The following is a 24,816-nucleotide window of genomic DNA, read 5'->3' on the forward strand; positions in this document are numbered from 1 at the left end:
CTTCTCACACCAAGTATCCTCAGCAAGCTCTACCTTCTGCTAACTCACTGGTTTGTAATCATAAGTAGGAGCTGTGGTGGTGATTATCTTCTCCATTGGTTCAGGGTAAGACCCATTGTATTCGCCAATTGCTGTCCCATTTGGACTCATCCATATTCGGTGCAGACTCAACTGTCTGCAGTTGTATGCCCATGCCATATGATGCATTCATCCATATTGCAGGGTTTGTTGGCCATTTATTACGCACAAATTTCTGCATCATTTAGAATCTATGGAAATAAAGTAAATGATCTATGCAAACAGTTTTCCATGTAAAGGGAGTAGCTGAGTTATTTTGGTTATGCTATAAAACACTCTGGCGTTGGAAGCCCTTAACATTGGTATGATGCATACTTTGGATCGTTAGGTAGAGTTGTAAAAAAAATAAACTGACACTCTGTGTATAAGCTGCCCGGAGATAGACTCCAATACCAGCTTTTGTGGTGCCAAGAAAATTCTTTCATTCTGCAGCATCTGGTTGCGAGTAAGAGTTTTAACTTATTCTATGATATAAGAATGCTTTAAAAAAAAGCTGGAAAAGAGTTGATTTTCTACCTGCAGCTGCCCTCAATATTCCCACAGCTATTGATTCCTTTAGTATCAAAACTTTATTGATCCCACGCACTTACCATCTGAGCACCCACTGCTCCCTTGTATCAAGAATTCCAGAACTTCACAATTCTTTGAAGAAGTTCCTCCACATTGGCCTTAAGCTGCTGAGCCCTCACCTTGACATTCTTTTCTAGATTCCTTAGCTGGAGCAAATAGTACCTGCCCAAATTGTTTCATTGAGATCACTGTCAGTTCCAGAGTTGAAGGTATATGGACCGAGTTAATATTATCTCTTCACGTTGAACCATCCCCTCATCGCAAAAGTGGTTTTAGTCAAATTTCATTGCTGTCCCTGAAATATAAGTTTATCCTCTCTGAGGTTCAGTGGTCAATGCAATGCGCATTACTCCAATTGTGCACTCAGAGGAAGACTTTTTTACTCTCTTGCTCCAAACCTTTTGTAGTAAAAAGTGCCATACCATTTTTTCCAATGTTTTCCTGTATATTGACTTCCTGGAATTCTTACAGGATTCAGATTCCCTGAATACTGGCATTCCCCAATCTTTCACTATTTAAGCAAAATTTTGACTTTTCTGTTTTATCTTTCAAATCAGATAATTTCACACATCTTTACATTCTGTTCCATCCGTTATCCACAGTTAACCTGTCTTGATCTCTTTTCATAACCCCTACAGCTTAGTTTCCCACTTAGCTTCATATCATCAAGCCAGGATCTTTTAGTCTTGATTGCTTCATCTAAATAATAGATATAGATGGTAATTGCTGAGTGCATCACTGATCCTTACAGCACCTGTCTTGTTAAAGCCAGCGGAGCTGAAAATGGCTGGTTTGTTCTTATACTGCTTCTTATCCGTTAATCTGTGCTATTATATTGCATCCAATCCATTGGCATGATAAGGTCATGTGTGGCACATTATCAAATGCTTTTTGAAAATCTGGAAGCATAATCACTAGTTTCTTTTCACCCTATTGGTTGCAACCTCAAAAAAAACTGAAGTTTTTCAAGCACCATTTTCTTTTCATGAATCTGTATTGACTGTGCCCGATCATTGCTGTTCATAGCAATCATAGATGAAATGCTGGAATTTATAGGGCTGTCTACTCCCCTGCTTTCTTAAAAGTGGAGTTATATTTGCAATTCATAGGGACCATTTTGCTATATGAAAAGCATTTAATGTTTGGGAAAGTTTGAACAGGTTAATTATATAATTATTGAGCTGCTTAAAGCACAGCAAAATTTGAAGGTTGCATAGTTACCAGATCCTGATGAAAGGTTCCAACCTGAAATGTCAGCTCCCCTCCTTCTCTAATGCTGCTTGACCTGCTGTGCTTTTTCCATCTCAACACTCTATCCACTCTGGCTCTCCAGTTCTCACTATCTCTAGTTTGCAAGATCACCTTATGCCAAGTTTGCTAACCTCATACACTACACAAGTAACTCTTAGCTGTGACAACACTGATACATCCTGAGGTCCAAGGGGAGAGAAATCAAAAGACCATACAACTGGGGTGAGTGGAGTGGTGAATAATAAGTCTCTGTTGGTGACCAAGAATATTAGACAGTGTGAATAAAGTGTCAACAGCTCAGTAACAAGCAAAGGGAAGATCTGGTTAAATGAGACAGAGATAATTACAAAAAAAAATTAAAAGTAAGGTGGTACTGGAGACAAACTAAATGACTGGAATAACATGATTGGTGTAAAGGTCACATGCCGACAGTCTAATCGAAGTGATAAGTAATCCAAAACTTTCAAACTAATTGATGTGGAGGGATCATAACAATTTATCACAGTGGCAGTGTCAAAACAGAACTGGAAGGAGGATTTAACATATACCGAACAGTGTAGTGGGGTCACGTAGCGTAACATGAACCCAAGATCATGGTTTGAGTCTTCTTCATGGGTACGGAACTTGGCTCTCAGTTTCTGCTCAGCGATTCTGCGCTATTGTGTATTGAAAAGGCCACCTTGGAGGACGCTTGCCCAAGAATTGGAGGCTACATTTCATTGACTGGGAGGGCACATTCTGGTCTGCGATTGTTATGCGGTGTCCCTTCGTCCATTGTTGTAGTGTCTGCATGTTCTCACCAAAATGCCATGCCTTGGGGCATCCTTGCCAGTAGCATATGAGATAGACCACATTGGCAGAGTCACAGGAGAAACTGCTGTGTACAGTGGGTGGTGTTCCCGTATGTGATGCTAGTATCCATATTGATGATCTGACATGTCTTGCAGAGGTTGCCATGGTAGGGTTATATGGTGTTATGGTTGATGTGCTGAAGGCTAGGTAGTTTAGTGCAAACGATGGTGTGTTTAAGATTTGATGGTTGTTTGAGGGCGAGAAGTGCAGGCGTAGAGATGATTTTAGTGAGATGTTCATCATCATGTTGAAGACTGTAAAGAACATGATGTAGTATCTTTGCTCTGGGGAAGTACTGGACGACCAAGGGTACTTTATCGGTTGTATCTTTCGATGTCCATCCTGTTTCTTCTCCTCTGAGCAGAACCTGTGTATGCGCAAGGCTTGTCCATAAGTGATCAGTTCTTTAATATGCGTAGTGTGGAAGTTCTGGACCGATTGTCAAGTTCACTGAAAAGGTAAAGGATAGGACCAGGAGAGATTGACTGACTGTATTGTGAGGTGGTGGGAGATGGATCGAGGGGGTCTGAAGGAAGAGTTGAGGAACTTTTGCATTGAAGCTGACTGTGTGTTTGACCTGGGAATCATTTGATGCTGATACTGAATCCATAGAGTGAATAGACTTCTAAACACATAATTGACTTTGAATGCAATAAGATGGTTGTTCTTGTCTTAGTTTTTTTCCCTCATTGGGAGATAGAGAATTTCGGAAATTTTGCTAGTGTAAGCAATGTAGTTAGTCCCCAACACAAGAGATTTTGACTGTTCAGATGAAGAGGCAGCATTCATGCAAATGAAGAACCAAGTATAACTTGTTGACAGTGTGAGATTTTGGGTTTTTGCATAAGTCCAAGCATGGTGATTGATCTTCTCTCCTGCTGTAATCTTGCTATTGCAATAGAACACACTGTACAGTTGTAGTATGCTATCTTGCATTGCAGTTTACAGTCAATTTACCGTTTGCTTTGTTGAACACAGGAATCTCTCTCATCATCCTCCTTTGCGTCAACATAAAGTACAAGAGGGTGATTGTGCTTGATGCAGGCTCATGGATGTGCGACTGAGATAAAAGGTCCATCTGTGTTTATAACTCCACTTGTCCTGGGGATCTTTGTGCTGACAGGTGGAGGATTACTAGTGTCTGTTGGTGCGGTGGGTACTGCACCTGCACAGTGCATATCTCCCATGGGGCTTGAACCTAGCTTGCAGCTGGATACTTGGTTTCCTTAATCCCTTCCTGTTTCTGGTGTATCACTGGTGAATTGCTGTCATCTTTTCAGTGATTGCTGCTACAGCAACATGATAAAAGTTTAAAATTCTAATTTACTGTTAAACCGTTGCAACAGAATGCAACAACTGTTTGCCTTGCTCAATCCCCTTTTATGATGTGCTGAGTTAAAAGCCATCTTGTTGTGTAATGTAAAATGCAATTCTCATTACACCCCATGTTACAATCAATTTAGGTTCTGATTAGTTACATTTTATTGACTGCTGCTTGTAAATCTCTTCTGTTAATTTGTTCAATTTTAGTTGCTTTAATAGAATATTTTTTACCGGGATGTGGAAAATTTAAGAACTTGTCCACTATTATCAGACTTGTGAGCGGACCTCATACATTAGAGTTTATCTTTCTCTGCACCTTCTCAGTAGCTGTAACATTCTGTTCTATTATCCTGCTGTGTTTGGTTAGGTATGATTTGTCTGGTTAGCATGCAGTGCAGTACTTTTCATGTATCTCAGTACATGTGACAATAGTAAATCAAATCAAACCTCAGTGACTGTCAGTGATGGTACAGTGCATGGTGGAGGCAGGAGGTAACATGAGATGGGTGGTCAGTGGTAGTAAATGATGAGATCAGTCATTATGATGGGATGGCATGGTGTTGGCGATGAGTTATGTCAGCCGGTCATAAGCTTGGTAGCAGTCATCTGCAAGGGTAGGTTGATAGGAAGTTGTGCATTGCATCAGTTAGTGCAGGAGGGCAGCTGGACGATGGGTGGTTGGTGCCGGTTGTGTTGAGGAAATTGGAATTTGATAAAAGTTGTCCATTGGCTCAGTAAGAGGATGGTAAAGGTTATGGCTCAGCGATGGGAGCATAATGAGGGCAAGGGATGTTGATGAGAGTTACATATGGCCATTGGGAAGATTGTAAAGTTGGTTCCACCAAGGAGAATTGGTGGCAACTTTGTTTGCATTCTGGAGGCCATGTGTATAATACTGATATTGAATGACCTGTTGAGGAAGGAGGATTTTAATGAAACAACACGAATGCTGGAGAAACCCAGGACTGGCAGCACTTAAGAAGAGAAAGCAGAGTTAAGTAACTCTGTTTCTGTCTCTTCAGCTGCTGCCAGACCTGCTGAGTTTCTTTGGCATTCTCTGTGTTTGTTTCAGATTTCCAGCATCTGCAAGATTTTACCTTTATTTGAGAACCTTAGTGAAATTTGTTTTCTGAAAATAGACTCTTTTGTTTGGCTGTCCTTAAAATCCAAGCTGAATATGATTGATATCGATGAGATTTCTTTGATCTCTTTTTAGTTTTTAGTGAGGAATGTAGAGCTGTTTTCCAAGCCTGGCTCCGTACTGTTGTTATGAAGATGTATGTTGCTACTATAGTAGACCACAGCTGGTGCAGTAGAGAGAATCACCTAAAGAGTCAAATGCCTCTGAATTTACAATTTTTAAATACCTTGAAAAATTGTATTTACTGGTTCAGTAAATTCCTCTTTCTAGTATTGCCATCAATGTACTGTGTATTGTCTTGTTTATTGTAAGTTTCCAGAGGCCTGCCACTATTGGGTTAGTGAATTTTTTTTAATGTGCTGTTTGATCTCAAACTATAAGCAAAGCTTTTGTTCCTTTTCCCCATCTAAGCTTGGTAAAGGAAAATTTTCTGTTGACAGCATTAACCCTTTAAGTGCTGGAGACTTCTTTTCTTTGAGCTGCAATGCCAGTGTTTTTCTCTGTAGTGACTAAAACTGGATAATGATGGTGTCCCTGGTGGAATTACTGAAACATAAGGAGTTGGTATATTCCAGATTGCTGCATTTCTATTTTTTTCAATGGGTGGAAGCTGAGATTTACCTTCCATGGTTGTTCAAACAGGTCATGATCAAAACCCTCCTGTATGAATATTTGTAATTCAATTCTTGTGCCAGGAGTTAAACCAGTCTGTTTGTGAAAAGAACATTTCTGTCTGAACACTGGAAATCTGTTACTTTAGAGGAATGCGTTGGTCAGAATGAGAGCTATGTAACTGATAGGGATCTGTTGTATTTTTAATTCTTTTTAATCTTCATGGCTGACGAAATGAATATATTAAGTAGATGAAAGGCTAGGTTCTGACTGAGGAGGTGTTTATTGAGTAGAGAATTGTAGCCCAGCCCTAAGTACAGCTTAAACAAGCCAAAAGCAAACATGAGAGATTTGTTTATCTGAATACTTCAAAGCGGTTTTCTCTCAGATCACCTGATAACCAGTCCTAAAGTCACACTGACTCTAATAAAGATAAAGATAAAGAACTCCTTATCTCTCAGCCACATCTTTGCAGCCTTGTATACACTATGGAGCCTGGTTTGGACAGCAACTAAAGACTTATTAAAAGCAACTAAAAGGAGAAACTTAGGAATTCTCACCTGTGTGTATTCAGTTTGAACTGTTCTGGTCACTCTACCTGGTTGTGAAGCCTATTTGATCTTGACTGAGTCACCTTGACTCAAGATATATGCATCATAAGAGTATAGGAGAGGGTAATGCAATCAATGCCCAGTAGTATAAATGGCAAGTACTTCAAAATGCAGCAGAACATATTTATTACTTCCAACACTCCCCAGCCCCCAACAAAATCCCTTTCTCAAAGTTGGGACCCATATTCGGTGTCCTCTTATGTAGCAGCAAGTTTTATTCTTTACTGCAGTGAATGTTGGCAAGCTCAAAAAATGACATGGGTGTCAGGAGGAGACCATTGCATGTTAACCATGGGCAGGAATCCTTGCTGAATTTTGTGTTTTCAAGTCCAGCAGCACTGAAATCAAAAATAATTCCAAATTATAAAAGAGTCGAGAACTGCTGACTCAATACTCAGGGAGCAGTCAAATCCAGGGGCCTTATATTGTGGTTAGTGAGTGTCATGTTAAACAATGGGCTTTCTCACTGAACAAAACAGGGCAGTATTCCTGTCCTGCTGTTCTATCACAGCAGTTTGGTGTTTCAGATTATTTTGCCAATTAATTTGACACTTTTCTTTATCCCTCTTTGTTATTCTGTTTAGCAATGTAGGCATGCACCCATTTGCGATTTCAAAAGCCATACCTTTGGTTAAAATTGTGCTTATTTTGTGAACTGAGCATTTACCTGTAAACAGTAGAAATCTATTACTTTAGAGGAATACATTGGACGGAGTGAGAATTGTGTAACTGAAAGGGATCTGTATTGTGAATAGGTGGATTAAAGTTGAACCTCCTTGTGCATTGATTTGCAAACTTCAATGAACCAAGATGGTCTTGAAGTGAGCCATTCACACCACATCCCTATTCAACCTAGGGGAATGATGTAGTGTGGATACTGCACTGGTAATTCAGAAAGCCTTTTATAATTCTCTGGGACATGGGTTCAAATCTCACCATGGCAGCTGACAGAATTTAAATTCAATTAATTAAACTGAATACTGGTCTCTGCAATGGCAACTGTGAAGCTATCGTCAATTGCCTTCAAACCTTATCTGGTTCACTAACATCCTGTAAGAAAAAAAATTTGCTGTCCTTGACTGACTTGGCCTACATGTGACTCTCAATGTACATTAGTCTGGTTGAGTCTAACTGCCAGTCGAAATGGCCTTGTCATTCAAGGTCTTATGGTGATGGGCAACAAATGCTGACCTTGTCAGTAATGTCCCACCTACTTTGAAAGAATAAAGTAGAAAGATTTTCTCAGCTGCTCTAGTTGATCTCAGCTGTACAGCAGCGTTAGGCTACAGGTAACCTTGGCACCTCATGGGTGAGAGGAATTAATGGGAGATAAGTCTTCCACTAATTCTCTTCTACTTACTAACAGCTGCTGGGAAATTTCATATGGATGTTAGGATAAGATTTTACTCTGTTCCCTCTGTTGATTAGTCTGAAGAATGCTGTCGGGGATGAGGTATGATGGAGCTATAGGCAACTGTTTTTAAAAACACACGCAAGGGCAGTAGCATAATTAAAATTACTAGTTCAGACATTATCAAATACAGTCAAGACTTCAGCGTTGGATTCATTTTCCGTACATATTAACTAATTTTAACAATTTTGTCTGATGTAACCAATACACAAAATATCATCAACCAGATCTAGAGTTGGATAGTGCCACCAGAATAACATTCAGGAAAGATCAGCATGAATAATTTGACCAAGATAACTTATACAAATCTCCATATCTTCAAACCACGAGAAGTAAATATTTTCACAAGTTTTATTTTGATTTTTTTAAAAGCACAGAATCTCTTCATTACTGATGGAAATGTTTAACCAGATGCAAAATTGAATGAACTTCCTGAAGCATTAAGGTTGGTGTAAATCAATGTGCTCTTTAAAGAGAGCAAAGATCTACTTCTAAGTGAAATGATAGGATAAGTTCTGTTATCAGCTACAAAACAAGATAGTTAAATGCTGCTACTTGCCTCAGAGACATTATCCTCTCTGATTCATGAAAACAAGCTGGATTTTTTGTAAGTGACTGTATTCATTTACAACTGTTGTTGGTTTATACCCTTATTGCAAGTGTAGACAGGCCTGGAACACTTGTTGAGGGTAGCATGTTAACTAGCGTTGAGTGATGGATTCTGAATTTTGGACATAGTTTTGTGAATCCCAGAAGCCAGCCTTGCACATTGTGAGCAGGAAATGTTCTTGAGTGCAGCCTCACTGACCAATCAGTCAAGTCACCATCACTTAAAATGCTTAGCATAAAGAAAACTGTCAGGAGTTGTTTAAGGTTTCAGAAGTCACTTTTGTACAGTGTAGGCATGGTATAACAAATATTTCTTAGTTGGCGTTTCAGATGGAGTGTTGTGTTCTTTGTCACTATTTTACAGATTTTTCAAGACCATGGGAGGAAATCCAGAAAAAGCTAAAAGACGGATTTCTGAATGTGAGGTCTGAGCTGTGAGAAAAGATTATTAAGCTTTTAGACATGTATACTATGTGCAGAGAAAAGTCAGGGAAACTTGATGGAGGTCTTTTGATATTTTCACAAGCATAATGAATTTGGATCCAGGAAAGTTCTTTCATGAGGTAGAGCATTTGAGAATACATTTTAAAGTTTAATTTGTCAAAGAAATGAAAGCAACTGTTAGCTTTCAATAAAAAGAATGGTACTAGTATGGAGTACACGCTTAGTGAGCAATAGAATGGAAAATTCGTTTTTTTTTTAAAAGAAGGGAAAGAATTTCTGTTTGGGGAATGAGACACAGCTATTAATTCAAAGTCAGTGTGGAGCATATGAAAGCTGGTTTTGAATAACTATGGGCTGAGCAGTGGTCTTTGTATGTCCCAAATATTATGCTATTGCTCTATAGCAATCAACAGCAAATTCCCAGGGAAAAGGTATAGTTTTTTAAAAAAAATCAAGGAAGAGGAGCCAGGTCATATGGAGGTTAGCCAAACTGGACTGGTGCCTAGAGAAAAGGAAAGGGCAGCAGATAAAAAGCTCTGTGGTATTGTCCCTTTTTTGATGTTAGATTTAGTTTGTGGTTCTGTCCTTGGCGCGCTTGTCATGATTTGAAAACACTTTATTGTCCAACGCTCAGCATTCAAATGTAGGTCCTGTACTAATGATAATTGGCAGTATAAGTATTTATCATGACAAAGGCATTCCGTTACAGGTTTCTTGAACTGATGTATTCTGCGTCCTCTGCTGTTGATCTCTTTTTAGAGTGAATGCCATCTTAATATCTATCACTATATACACCATGGATAGCCTCCAGCTTTATCCTGCTAGTATGACCAAGTGATTATTTTCTCTTCATTCATGAGATATGGATGTTGGTGGCTGGGCCAAAAGTTATTGCCCATTCCTAGTTATCTTTGGGAAGATGGTGGTGAGCTTCTACCTTGAACTGTTGTAGTCTATTTGTATTGTGAAGGTATAGGTTTATACTGTATCTTTGAAAGTGGAAGCTGGCATGGACCTAGAGAAGCACACTGTGTGCTGAAAAATGCAAAATATAACATTTGATTGTAAAGCAGAGGTGGAGCTGCGTTGCCATGGTACACAACAAATTCAAATTTGGTCAATCAATTTAAGTTATGCCCCAGGATACCAAAATCCAATCAAATTTGAATTTTAATGTTTTGATGACATCAAACCAATGAGATGGTCTGATGTTTTCAGGTATATAAAATTTAGAACAGAGAACGGCAAAGAGCAGCCAAGCACCAATTGACTGCTGGAAGAATAGCTTTCTGAAAGGTACCTGTCCATAAGAAATTTGTACAGTAGATGACCGAAGAAAAGACGACACAGTTGGCTGGTTTTGAAATGTGATTTTTTTTTGTTAATCTTAATGGGGGTTTTTAATCAGACTAGTAGCATTGTAGAGTAAGAAGTAAAAGATAGGTTTAAGGGAAAGTAGTTGTAAACAGTTGTTGTCTAATGTTCTCTTTTGGACGTAAAGAATAAAATTGTTAAATTTTTCTTTAGTGATTTTTGGGGTAGTTCTTTGCCTCTCTAAATCTAACAGAGTATGAGGTGAGGTGAGCTTTTCTATGTGGCTGGTTTAAATTGGCAGAGGGCTTTACCCTGTGTTGTAACAGTTTGAGGGCTCAGCCAGGATTGGAACAAGTTTAGATAGATCCAGTCTGAGATTGGACAGATTTGAATTGATTTTTGGGGTAGGTTTAAACACTTGCCAATTTTGTGTCCTAATTCTTGAAATAAAACGTAGGCGAGACAATTTTGGTTACTTGTTGGTTAAATTTTAAGAAGAGCTCTTAAAATTGCTAAAGAGGTTCTGGGGTTTGAAGATGATTCCCAAATTTGCCAAGAAAGTTTAGAAAGAAAAGAAAATACAAAGAGGTTAGAATTGGGTTTATCCAAGCACAAAAGTAAAGCTGAAATTGTAAGTGAATTGCTCAAACACTTAGGTGTGTCAGAAAAACAGACGAGTGCAGTAGAGTTAGAAAAACTTAAATTACAATTGAGGAAAATGGAGTTGGAAGATAAGCAAAGAGAAAGATAGAGGAAGAAAAGAGAGAGAGAGAGAAGGTTCTTAGCTGAGCAAAAAGAGAGCGAATTTGAACTTGAGAAGTTGCGACTTAGCAAATTTGACAATTTATTCTTTAACTCTAAGAAAAGCAACAACATTAAACAATAGCTGTCTACATAGGATTAAAAGAAAGGTAGTGATATATATAAATATGTCAAAACTCTGCCACATTTTGATGAGAAAGACCCAAGAAAGACCCAGACGAAGATACCAAGGGCATAGCAACAACTGGCTGGTTTTGAAATTTGATTTTTTTTGTTAAACTTAACTGAGGGGTTTTATCTCATCAGTATATTGTTGTAGAGTGGGAGGTAGATAATTTGATCAGACAAAGGAGGATTCCTGTGTAGATAGCTGTTGTTTAATGTTTTTGTGTCTCTTTGAGTTAAAGAATAAGTTATTAAACTTTTTCTTTGTGTAGAGGGATTTTTTGTGGTTCTTGGTCACTCATACTTTAACAGATTACAAGGCGAGATGAGCTTTTCTGTGTGTCTGGTTCAAATTAGCAGAGGGGTTTACCCCGTGTCATAACATTTGACTCACAATGCCATTAGGGAGGGAGTTCCAGCATTTTAATCCAGCCGTACTGAAGGAACGGTGACATGTTTCCAAGTCAGGATGATGGATGGCTTGAATGGGATTTTTGGATTAGAGTGTCCCCATGTATTTGCTCCTGTTGTCCTTCCGGATAGTAGTGGTCATGGGTTTGGAAGGTGCCATCTATTGATGGTTCATGAATTTCTGTAGTGCATTTTGCAGGTGATACACCCTGCTGTTACTGAGCATTGTTGATGGAGGAAGTGAATGGTTATTGATAAGGTGTCAGTCAAGTGGGCTACTTTGTTCTGGGTGGTGTCAAGCTTCCTAAATATTGTTAGAGTTGTACTTATCCAGACAGTGAGAAGTATTCCATCACCCTCCTGACCTGTGTCCTGTAGATGGTGGACAAACTTTGGGGAGTTACTTGCTGCAGAATTCCTACCTTCTGACCAACCTTGTAACCACCGTATTTATATGGCTAGTTCAGTTGAGTTTATAGTCAATGGTAGTCCCCAGTATGTTGATATTGGGGGAAGCATTGATAGTAATGCCATTCAATGCCAAGGGTGAAGTTTAGATTCTCTCTTATTGACGGCTGTTGGCTAGCACTCGTGTATGGCAAATGTTACTTGCCCACATGTCAGCCCAAGCCTGAATATTGTCCAAATCTTGCTGTATTTAGACATGGATTGACATAGGGATGATGGCACCTTTTATTAATAGGAGCAGCCCAGATAAATGGGAGATTTGTTAGACTGTATAGCTGAGTTAGGAGAAGTTGGAAGCACAGCTTTTTGTGTTCTGAATAATGCAAGGTCTCTTATTGCACATCCTGCTGTGTATGTGGGTAATATTCAAATTGTTAGGAATGTTGTTAGGTATTATAGGCCTTTAGGGTGTGCTAAAGCATAACAGTCCTTTCAGCCTTTGGATAGTTATTGAGATGAGGTTGGAAAATTAGCCTGGAGATGGGAACAGAAAGCGCAAGGTGGAGAGAGTTCTTCCTATCAAGGCAATGCTTTGGTCAATCCAATTCCTTAGCTTAGAATTTACACACAACTTGGCATCGTTAGCTGATACATTTTCCGTGACAATACCTTTATCAATCAGTCCAGTTGCCAAATCAGCAGACTCCTCTCATACAGTATAAATATTGTTTTCCCCTCATTTTGGTGTTTTTTTTCTTCAAATGTCCTTATGAGTGCAAGACAGAAAACATCAACAAAATGAGACTTCTTTTAAGTAATACTCAAGTCTCTCTTAGTAGAAGTGATATTTAATGTTCTTAGTGGGCAGATGTTTAGTACTTCATTGGTGTTGTTATTCTTTGATTCCAGGAAAAGCTTTACTCTGCAATAAGAATTTCAGCACAGATCGTTCTGCTCTGGCATGGCGATGCTGCTCTGGCATGGAGCATGAAGTGATTGGTGTAGGATATTCCAAACAATGTAGGAAGCCATAGTTTTAGAGCTAAGAGCAGAACTGTGTAGCTTAGCTTCTTTCGGCCTCTATGGACACTCTTCATGTAATGAGCGTTCTAAATATCTCCTGTTAATTTCAGATATAATCAATTTGGTCAGATTTCATCCTGCTGTAGTTGACTATTCTTAAAGTTGCAGATTGGTGATCTTTCGATGTCAGTGACATTTCAGCTTTTTCCTTTTTCATGGGACATAAAAAACCATAAACTGTGTGAAGTTTATTTTAAATATTTTTGTGAAAAGTATGTGCGGAGCTGAACCCAAAATCTCCTTTGACTTAAACCATTCTTCAGAGGACTCAGTGAGGAGATGATTTTATGTTGCTTTCCTTGGCTGTCACATTGGTGTTTGTGATAATGAGACTTGTGGAGCTGTTAAATTCTGTCAGTACTATTGATAGAGCCCAGTTCTGGAGAAGAGTCACTGGTCCCGAAACATCCCTCCTGAATTTCTCCAGCAATTTCTGCTTCTGTTTTTCTGCAGCTTGGTTTGAATTGAAGGTAGCATTTTGGCTGGGGAGGAAACTGTTTGTAGTTGCTTACTAACCTCTTGGAACTAGTTAATAATGAATGTGTTTTGATTATCTTTTCCTGTTCCTGAAATCCCCTGTCTTGGTTTCCTGCTATCACAGAACAACCTGTTTATATTTCAAATACCAAGTTAATTTGCGTCCAGATATCCAAATAAAATCTTTGCATTTGGATGAAGCTACTATTTCAAGCTGTCTGATTTGTTGAGGGGTGGGTTGTCAACTTTTGTGAAATTATATTCTCCACAACTTCTGTCCTGTTATCTACCAAGTAATTTGAACAATAACAGTTATCAAATATACCACTGCCTGCCCTGGGCATTCTCCGAAATGGAGAGTATGCATGGTGGTGGGTCAGCTTCAGTTTGGAAGGCAGCAGACAATCTGAAACTGAAATATTCCTGCACTACTTTCATTAATATGCTGCTAATCTTTCGAAGATGTGTGACTAACTTCATGCATATTATTGTGAAGGATCAGTTTAAAAGACCACCCAAGTATCAAATTGCCTTTGCTTCAATCTTTGCTTTTTTTATAATGTGGTTCCAGAACACACCATTGTTCTTGTAAATCCTCAAACTTTTAATGTTTGTTCTTCTCTCCTCCTCTGCTCATGGATTTGCTGTAGCTTACAGCTGACGGATTTTCCATTGGTGTCCTGTTGCAGTGTAGTTTGCTCAGAAGTGCATTTTGGAAGACAACCTATCCTGCTTCCCAAACAGTGAGAACAGCCAAATCTATGGATGAATGGAAGATGTAGTCCATTCATTTGGAGTCTGGTGGTGGTCCAGTGAGAAGCGTGCCCAACTGACTATGTTTAATCCAGTTGGAAGTAATGTGGCTGGCAAGCAGATGGTGCAGTGGTTAGAAGTCTGATCTGTTTGCATGTACTCTGCTGCAATGAATTAAACAACCTTCTTGCTCTCTATTAAAAGGTGCTAAATGAAATGTTTGGGTGTGTGCTGTGGCCTTTTGCATGTGTGTATATATTGCACACGTAATTGGTATTTGCGCCATTTGTCTCAGGCAACAGTAACTCTGTAGGCTTCCTGCATCAAGTTGCTACATCTGGCCTCTTATTACTAAAATTATAGCATAGAACAAAAGATTCATCTCACTGTCTGTTCTAGTGCTAACCTTGAATTCTACTTCTCAGTTAAATATAGATAATTTCCTTATGGTCCCCTAAATGTTTTAACAGGAGTTGAATTTTTTCATTCAGTGTAGAAGTTGACACTAAAGCAGCCTTAAATGAGCTGTTATAGATTTGAATTTTCTAAAGAGAGAATCCAGGATGTTACTGCACAGTATTCAAGTAGTAGCAGCATCTTTGGAGATGCAGATGAAATATTCAGGTTGGATTCTCATTGACATGCAGTGACAGCAGGTTTCATCTGCTATAGACGTTTTAACAGTTGGCATTTTACAAATGGAACCTGATACAACAGTAAGTGCTATTCTGTGGATGGAGAGATTGAAAACTTGATCAAATAAACTAAGTAGCAGAGAGACGAAAGGTTTTTTTTTAAGAGGGAGTGTTGGAGAATGGATCAAATTGCCCCCAATTCTGAGGATATGAGAGATGTGGTGAGAAAGTAATGTGAGAGAATGTGAGGCTGCAGGATTTTGTAGGCCAGCATGGGACTAAGTCATGGTAAGATTTAAGACAAGGGGCAGTAACTTAACTTTCCCCTCAATAAATCAAATTACAATCAGTTGTACTTTGAAGAAGTTTGCATTTATTGAGGTTGTGAAGCAAGAAGTCAGTGGCAATTGGAATAACTGAGTCTAAAGTTAATGAAAGCATCCATGAGGAGGGGTAACAACGAAGATGTTGTCAAATTGATGATGGAACACATGATGTGCAGAGGATTTTGAACATGGTGTTTGGGATGGTTGGACAGGTAGTAATGTGTTCAAAACCTTTTGAGCCACAAATTTAAGTTTGAAATACAGTGCGATGATGTTTGAGGGGAGGTGTGCAAGTAAATCAATCCACTGATTTTCCAATCAGTGCTGTGTTTGAGCTGCTTCTTGAAACACTGTTAATGTGACTTGAATGTTCACTTAATTCTCTCTATTTTTAAACCAAAGATGACCTAGTGAAGTTTTGTTTTGTACAAATAGTTTGATCAGAATTGTGACTGTTATTTATACATTTGCTTCAATTTATTCAGCATTCTGAAAACTGTACAGTGACATATAGTTACTGGTATGGTTTGATTTTCATCCCATCTACTGCTTGTAATGCCCTGGTGTCAGATCCCATGCTTTGACTTGTTGCCCAGGACCATCTAAATGAGCAAACAGCCCTCTATGTTCAAAATTCAAATCACATTTTGAACTAAGATAGCTGAGTGGTTGGGAAGTGGGAAATGGCTGTGATGTGCATGTGGACCTGAACAAAAGAGGGCAAGAGTCATCCAAGTTTTCTTTTTGATAAATTGGTGAGAAAACACTGTTCTTTGTCATCCTTTTATAGTCAGACTGGCTGCTGTCTCTTTTATCCAGTTTCTTTGATGTGAAGAATTGATATGCAGTTTGAGTAAAGGACATCTCCCAAGATGAGCACCTTTGCCAGAACCAAATGTTTTGCTTCCTTTCCTAGGAGTGTGCCTGGTAGGTAGTACATGCATGAATTTGGTAACATGTCTATCTTAAACTGTTCCATATTATACGCCCTTGCATGTGGTAGAACTTGGCGGCCTTGTTCTGTCAATATTGGGGTAGTGCTGTGGGTTTTGCTTGTTTGGCGATCAATGGTTACTCATTAACTTTGCATATCATTTAGAACTAAGTGTAGCAGGCATCAGGAAACTGACACTGCACCAGTGGTGTTCAGTAAAGACCACCAGTTATTTTCTATGTTACATGCAGTAAACAACATCAGGAGAAATCTGAGCTCCAGCCAGAAAGTACAAATGTATCTTGGGAACCTGCCCACCCCAAATCACCAGTGCCCCCACTACTATAGGAAACCCAGCCAAAAGAGTATACTGAACTGCCCTAACAGTGCAATAGAAATGTAAGCCCCCCATCCCAAGGCAACATGAAATAATTCAAAGTCCACAGCCCTACTCCCAAAATTTTCCTCTTTTCTGTTTTCCCCTCTCCATACAAGGAACTTGTATCTTCAGCATCTGACCATTGCTGTCTTCTGTGCCAAATCAAACATACGTTTGTGATTACTCTGGACATGGTACAATGCTCAAAATTGATAGCATAGTTTCTAAGAATTGGTTGTGAGTGTCTTTTTTTTTGTTGTAACTGTCCTTTACTGCTTTAGCTGCCTATTTAGATTTTATTGAGGCTTGAGCTTTGCTGGTGATCTGTTGAAAATTCTAAACTTGAAAGGTTTGGAGTGACTAGGAATCAACCTGAGCCAATGCTGTTTTACATTCTGCAGCTTAGTTGTTTACATTACTTCAAGCACAGGAATCCGACTCCCACTTCTATCGGAATCTTGTTCACTTTACACATTCTGTTCAATTAAGGCCCATCAGTCTGGAGTTAGGTCTATCATTTTATTGCAGTAAAGCTACTCACCTGGTTGCTGTGTTACTCACCTTACTGTGTTGCTGCAGTGCACCTACACATAACACACGCCAAAGCCAATGTGTGCCAGTACTGAACATTTGAGTTCATGGCTGATCAAGAGGGCAAGTTTGTTCTGAATACATTTGCGCTTCTTTGGAGCTGGTATAGCCACACTCACTCTTAAAAATAGTGTGTTTTCCGTCACTCCTAATCTGTCTCTTTCAGATTTTGAATAACGTTCTGGATAAGTGTTACAGGTAGTTGGTCCAGAGATTTTCTGGTCAGTGGTGATTCTATGATAATTGACTTTGAAATGGTAATGTCACTGAATGTGATGAGGATTTTTCAGATCGAATAAGGGCTGGAGTTCTCTCTCGTTTAGGCAGTGGATTCCTGGCATTTGTATGGCCAATTGTTACTTGCAATTTGAGGCTGGATGTTGTTCAGACTTTTCTGCATGTGGGCATGGAGCCAATCATAATTGAGTCCTACATCTAACACTGATGGATGGAGATGGATTGATGAAGGGCAGATTATTGAGGAGCTCATGCAGCATCTGGGAGAATTGACTTCTAACGATGCCAACTTCCTTTTCTTTGCCAAATTTTGAAGAATGACTTCGACTATTTGAATGTTTTACCTTGATCCCATTGAATGTAGAAGACAGAGGGTGGTGGTGGAGGGTTGTTTTTCAGGCTGGAGGTCTGTGACCTCTGGAGTGCCACAAGGATCAGTGCTGGATACACTACTTTTCATCATTTATATCCATGTCTGGGTGTGAGCATAAGAGATGTAGTTAGTAAGTTTGCTAATGACACCAAAATTTGGAAATGTAGTGGACAGCGAAGAAGGTTACCTCAGATTACAATGGGATCTTGATCAGATGGGCCAATGGGCTGAGAAGTGGCAGATGGAGTTTAATTTAGATAAATGTGATGTGCTGCATCTTGGGAAAGCAAATCTTAGCAGGGCTTATACACTTAATGGTAAGGTCCTAGTGAGTGTTGCTGAACAAAGAGACCTTGGAATGCAGGTTCATAACTCCTTGAAAATAGAGTCGCAGGTAGATAGGATAGTGAAGGAGGTGTTTGGTATGCTTTCCTTTATTGGTCAGAGTATTGAGTACAGGAGTTGGGAGCTGTACAGGACATTGGTTAGGCCACTGTTGGAATGTTGCATGGTCTCCTTCCTATCGGAAAGATGTTGTGAAACTTGAAGCGGTTCAGAAAAGATTTACACGGATGTTGTCAGGGTTGGAGGATTTGAGCTATAGGGAGAGGTTGAACAGGCTGGGGCTGTTTTCCCTGGTGCATCGAGGCTGAAAGATGTCCTTATAGAGGTTTACAAAATTATGAGGGGCATGGATAGGGTAAATAGACAAAGTCTTTTCCCTGAGGTGGGGGAGTCCAGATCTAGAGGGTATAGGTTTAGGGTGAAACGGGAAAGATATTGTGGGTGGCACAGTGGTTACCACTGCTGCCTCACATTCCCAGAGCCCCAGGTTCATTTCCCGCCTCAGGTGACTGTGTGGAGTTTGCACATTCTCCCCGTGTCTGCGTGGGTTTCCTCCGGGTGCTCCAGTTTCATTCCACAGTCCAAAAATGTGCAGGTTAGGTGAATTGGCCAAGCTAAATTGCCCCTCGTGTTAGGTGAAGGGGTAAATGTAGGGGAATGGGCCTGGGTGGGTTGGGCTTCGGCGGGTCAGTGTGGACCTGTTGGGCCGAAGGGCCTGTTTCCATATTGTAAGGAATCTAAGTAATCTAATCTAATATAGAAGAGACCTAAGGGGAATTTAGGGAGTTGGGAGAGGCTGGTACATGTATGGAATGAGCTGCCAGAGGAAGTGATGGAGGCTAGTACAACTGCAACATTTAAAAGGCATGTAAATATGGATGGGTATATGAATAGGAAGGGTTTGGAGGAATATGGGCCGGGTGCTGGCAGGTGGGACTAGATTGGGTTGAGGTATCTAGTCGGCATGGACCAGTTGGACCAAAGAGTCTGTTTCCGTGCTGTACATCTCTATGACTTCGGTTTACTCAGGTTCCACAATAATGCACTCCAAGAAATGATGACTTGATGCTTTATGGTTGAATCAAGTGCAGTGTGGTGCCAGTCACCTATGTTGTCTAGGAACTGCTTTGAACCAAATTAAACTCTTATGACATAGGACCCTTGCAATCAAGGAATGGAGCCATACAGTAAGCAAAAATGCTGGAGATCACAGCAAGTCAGGCAGCATCCATGGAGAGAAAGCAAGTTAACATATCGAGTATAGACAGACTACAGCATCTGCAATAAGTTGCCTCCAACTGAAGCCAAAAAAGTGAATTCTGAAGGCAGTCCACTGTTTCTTATAGCTGTTTAATTACTAATGAAGTGCAGTGACTATTCTGTAGATAATGTGGTGAATTTACATTCAACAAGGCTCATGAATGATGAAAATAGAATAAATGATGCTAATTTGATTTGGTGCTCTTGGTTGAGGAGGAATGCTGGATAGGGCATTGTATAAACCCACTGATAAACATCAGACATTGTCACAGGATGTTACATTGCTGTCTCTGATTGCAGCAGTCCCTTTGCACTTCACTGAATTGTCAACCAAGATTTGATGTTCAAATTTGACTGTAGAGATTGAAATCTCCACTTCTGGATCAGGGGGTGACTGTATAGTTATTGCATTAATCTGGGTTGAAGAGGTGCTCTGGCACCAGACTTTAACACACCTCCAAGTTTTTAAGAATTTGGCTCCTGCTGAAGATAGTGATGAAAGTAACATCAATATTTCTAGTTAGGTGGAATTAGTGCTCATTATGCTTGTTGTGACCTGATTCTCTCTCAAAACCTTTTAGTGAGCTCATACAATCAAAAAGGTTGTTGGGTTTTGTTTCTGCTATGACTTTATGGATTTCCCCACCCTCTCAACTACTTACATGGTCTGAGTTTCATCTGCAGATACTAAATGCAGAGTAATGTGTTTAAGAAAAAGGATCGAAATAACTGCAGGAAGTGCATCTTCTCAATTGCACTGGACTAATCTCTGTGGGTATAGGTACCTTTACTCATGTATAGTCCAGTGTTACTGCTTTCTGTGCAGTTTGAGCGTTTTCACGTATGTTTGGATTAAATGTGCTGGCTGTTACGGTAGTCATCAGTGTACATTGGCATTTTCTAAAGTTGATTGGCAGGTCTTAACCAGAAATCAAACTAATGGAACTTAGGACTTTGGAGCAAAGTAGCCTCTTTGGCCCATCAAGCCTGCTCTGTAAGAATCTAAACTTGCCTTTTAATATATTCAGTGATCCCAGTGATCCTTCATTGTTCACTATGGAAGAGATTCCACAGACCTAATGACTCTGGAAAAAAAAAACTCTTTATTTTGAAAGCAAGAACTTATTCTGTCTTGTGTACAAGAGAAAACATTCTGTCACAATTTGCTTGTCAATACTCCAGAGGGACTTCTGTGTTTCAATAAGATCACCTCGTTCGTCTGAACTCTAATGGATAACAGCCCACCCAACCTGTGCAACTTCTGTTTATAACATAAATCCTTTATCCAAGGAATGAGTCAAACAAGCTATTTTTGAACTGCTTCTCATTAATCTCCTTTAAGGAGACTAAAATTGTATTAGTATTCCAGATGCAGTATGTTGAAGCAGTTCTCCAGACTCTGACCTTGAGTATTGACATGTTTTATTGCATGATATCATGAGGGGAGCACACCTTTCCTAACCACGGTCTGGTGCTCTCCAAGCACTCCAGATCGCTGTGCATTTATATAGTACAACAGATACCAAACTGACAATTGCTAAATCATACAGAAAACTGCAAGATAGTCACTAAATGGCCTACGTAAGCATACACCAGGCAGAGTTTGAGGTCAGCCTTTCCAAGATTGCACGTAACAAGCTATTGTTCTCAGTCCTTGAGTCAGTGTACATTCCAGATACTACGTCCACCCATTGCTAACGTCTGGTTGGGTAACGCTTTTGCTTAACAGGTGTCTCCAGATAAACGAGGTGAAGTAATGTGGTTGATACAGAATGTTCTAGTATGCTTGGGGCCATGCTAAGTGAGAGCAACATCATGACTGACTAAACTGGCTACAAGCAAGCGGGCCAGCAAAAACAACTTCCACAGTCCCTCATTTTTGATCATCAGATCAAAACAACAGGTCAGGATCTCCTGCAAAAGGGGGAATGTTGCTGGAGCCTGGGGAATTGTCTGGTGGGGCGGTGGTTCAGAATCAGAAGGGTAGTCCTCAGGGTCTGATGTGTCGGAACCAGCAGTTTCCAACTTCTGGAGTTCTGTATCAGGGTAAGGGATTTCAGCGAGGAGGGAGCCTGACCAACTGGAAAGTTAATGGGACTGAGAGTAATAACAGCGAGCCAGTGCACACAGCACTGCTTACAGCAGAAGATAAGAACTGAAATGATAACGAAAATAACAACAAATATAATAAGGCCCTGCAAGAGACCTTTCCTAAGGGACTGAACCATCCACCCATCCAGCTCCACAGATCCCAAGGGGAGCTAGTGTCTCGGAGCTTGGAGGCAGACTTTTGTATTTGATTGACAAGATTGTTAATGTTCTCACTGAAGTCGGAATATAGGTGCAACATTCAGAGCCACTGAGGGCACAAGTGTCCCTTTTCTGGGTTAGTAGATAATCTAAGGCCAATATCTGTTTGTAGGGCGATTGTGCAAATGGCAACCACCTCCAAACTAAGTTGCTCAAGGGCTGCTGCCATGTCGTTCGCAATTTCCTCAAGAGCTGAGGCCAATGTCTGACCTCCATTGCCAGTAGTGCGGTCCCATAAGAAGGGAAGAGAATGGCAAAGAACAGCTCAGAACTGTTATAGCTCTCCTGGTGCGAGGCCAAGGCCATCGGAATGGGAAGGAATGCGAGTGGTAAAGGGAACCACATACCTTAGATAGCAACTACCACTCCAGGAGAATGGCAGCCAGGGGTCAGCTTTGTGGCCGCAAGTGAAATAGGTGCCATCATAAGTTCTCAAGTAATTGATCGGAGTTCCAGTCCAAAGGGTTGCAAACTTGGCACTTGTCGATGGGAGTTTCAAGGTTCAGCGTACTGCCAGCAGAAGTGGGTCGGCATGCAGACAGGGGAAGGAGCAGAGAATGGATGCAGTTACTGATTCCAGCATTCCACCCTGATGTGTGGTTGCTTTTAAAGCAGATGGTTCCCATGGGTGTACCCTTTCCTGAGGGATAGTGAGGAATAGAGCTGGGGGTGTATGAGAGGTAGGAGTGAGTCTGGAACCAACCGTTATACTTTTCCATATTATAACCTGCGGACTCCCAAGTGAACTTGTCGTTAGCAGAAAAATTGGTCCAGTCAGGGCCTCGCATAAGATTTGTGAGACTCCCAGTCAAACCTACCCCACCCCAGCCCCAGGTGAACATATCTGAGGACCTGCTTTGTTCCAACCACCATTCTGTTGTTTCAGATTCATTAAATGGAATCGGTTGACATGGGGATTCCTCTCTTCGAGTGTATGAGGTGGGGGGGGGGGGTGGAATGGGCGCATACCCAGCAGCTAGAGTGGTTAACCTTCTGTACGTAAATGAAAGTCATATAAGGAAAAGTGTTCACATGCCACTCCCTTGTGACAGAGTTCATCATCCTGTCTTCCCTGTTTCCCTCATGCCCAGTCAGTATGAACAAGGCACAGGCTGAAATGACTATCAGTATCGCGGCTGGCGGGGGAGCTGGTGCCTCTGGTGTTTTCTGTTCGTGTCCCTCTGGGGATGGCACTCTTACAGCGGGTTCCATGTGTTCACTCAGGTCTTACCTCAACGTTGACAGCTGTCCGGCTTACCAGAGGCCGAGGTACGGGCCTTTCCACCGAGGAGAAAGCAAATTCCTTTCCAATGATTTTATCATGAGATAGTACCCAGGTTGGAAGGGATGCATTGGGTCATCATTAGGTGCTGGAATGGCCTCCTTCACCTTCATGGTTACAGGTAATCATCCTACAGAGTGCTTTGACATAATCCAGAAGAGCTTCCTGTGTCGAGAGTAATGCAGAATCCACAGGAAATCTAGATCTTGTCCCTATGGGCATTGATCTCCCCATTAGGACCTTGAATGGGGCAAGTCCTATGTCTCTTTGACTTGCTTTCTTAAGTTATACAGGGCTAAGGATAGGGGTTCTGGCCAAGGTAGGCCCAAGTCCTGTGTGACCTTTGTCAGAGTGGTTTTAAGGGTACCATTCATCTGATCCACCATGCCTGAGGACTGGGGCGGATGGGGAATATGATATTTCCACTTGATGCTGAATGCTTTCCTAACATTGTCTGTGACTGCTGCAGTAAAGTGAGTGCCTCTGTCACTGTTAATGCTCCCTGGAATTCCAAACTTAGGGAGCACATCCTTCACCAGGCATTTGACCACTGTTCCAGCTGGCGAAGGCCTCTACCCATTTAAAAAACATGTCGACAATTACCAACATGTACTTAAAACCCTGTTTGGCTGGCATGTGAACAAAATCGATCTGTAAATGATTGAAGTGTCCATCTGGGACTGGCAGATGATCATACTTGGCTCAAGGTTTAGCATCATTATTTTGTAGACATATTAGACATTTTGATACTAGTACTTGTGCTGCTGCTGCAAGGTCTAGTGCATACCAAGTTTGTCGTACTCCATGTATCATCCCTCCTTCTCCTGGATGCATATCCCTCCTTCTTGTTAATGAAAAGCTGAAAAGACTGCATGTGACCAGAGATGCCCAGAGCAGGTGCTGAAGTTAAGCACTGTTAGGAATAGTAGAATGATCAGGGAGAAGGTAGGGCCGGTCAGGGATAGCATAGGGAACTTGTGCGTGGAGTCTGAGCAGATAGGGGAAGCCCAAAATGAGATTTTTTGCTTCGGTTTTCACCAAGGAAAGGGAACTTGTTGTAAATGAAAACTTAGTGGAGCTGGGATACAGTCTTGACCAGATCAAGATTGATGAAGTTGATGTGCTAGAAATTTTGGAAAACGTTAAGATTGATAAGTCCCCAGGCCCAGACCAGATTATCCTAGGCTGCACTGGGAAGCGAGAAAGGAGGTTGCTAAGCCACTGGCAAGGATATTTGCCGCCTCCCTCTCCACAGGAGTCATACCGGAGGATTGGAAGGAGGCGAATGTTGTTCCTCTTTTTAAGAAGGGTAATAGGGAAATCCCTGGCAATTACAGACCAGTCAGTCTTACGTCTGTGGTCAGCAAGGATTTGGAAAGAATTCTGAGGGATAGGATTTATGACTATTTGGCAAAGCATCGTGTGATTAATGGCAGTCAGCATGGCTTTGTGAGGGGCAGGTCATGCATTTTGGAAGGTCGAACTCGAATGCTGAATATAGGATTAAAGACAGGATTCTTGGCAGTGTGGAGGAACAGAGGAATCTGGGTGTGCAAGTACATAGATCCCTCAAAGTTGCCACCCAAGTGGATAGGGTTGTTCAGAAAGCATATGGTGTTTTGGCTTTCATTAACAGGGGGATCGAGTTTAAGAGCAGCGAGGTTTTGCTGCAGCTCTACAAGTCCCTGGTGAGACCACACTTGGAATATTGTGTCCAGTTCTGGTCACCCTACTATAGGAAAGATACAGAGGCTTTGGAGAGGGTGCCAAGAAGGTTTACCAGGATGCTGCCTGGACTGGAGGGCTTGCCTTGTGAAGAAAGGTTGAATAAGCTCGGACTTTTCTCTCTGGAGAGGAGGAGGAAGCGAG

General features: G+C 40.9%; 1 protein-coding gene across 1 annotated transcript in view; it reads left to right on the forward strand.

The window, feature by feature from the left end:
• Positions 1 to 24,816, forward strand: part of LOC122564224 (E3 ubiquitin-protein ligase RNF43) — a 225,409-nt gene that overhangs the window by 49,254 nt on the left and 151,339 nt on the right. Inside the window, exon 3 of the mRNA XM_043718921.1 lies at positions 8,823 to 8,878. Within this exon, the coding sequence (XP_043574856.1) occupies positions 8,823 to 8,878 (56 nt within the window). The remainder of the gene's footprint in view (positions 1 to 8,822; positions 8,879 to 24,816) is intronic.

Source organism: Chiloscyllium plagiosum, chromosome 28, assembly GCF_004010195.1.
Source record: "Chiloscyllium plagiosum isolate BGI_BamShark_2017 chromosome 28, ASM401019v2, whole genome shotgun sequence".
NCBI lineage: Eukaryota > Metazoa > Chordata > Chondrichthyes > Orectolobiformes > Hemiscylliidae > Chiloscyllium > Chiloscyllium plagiosum.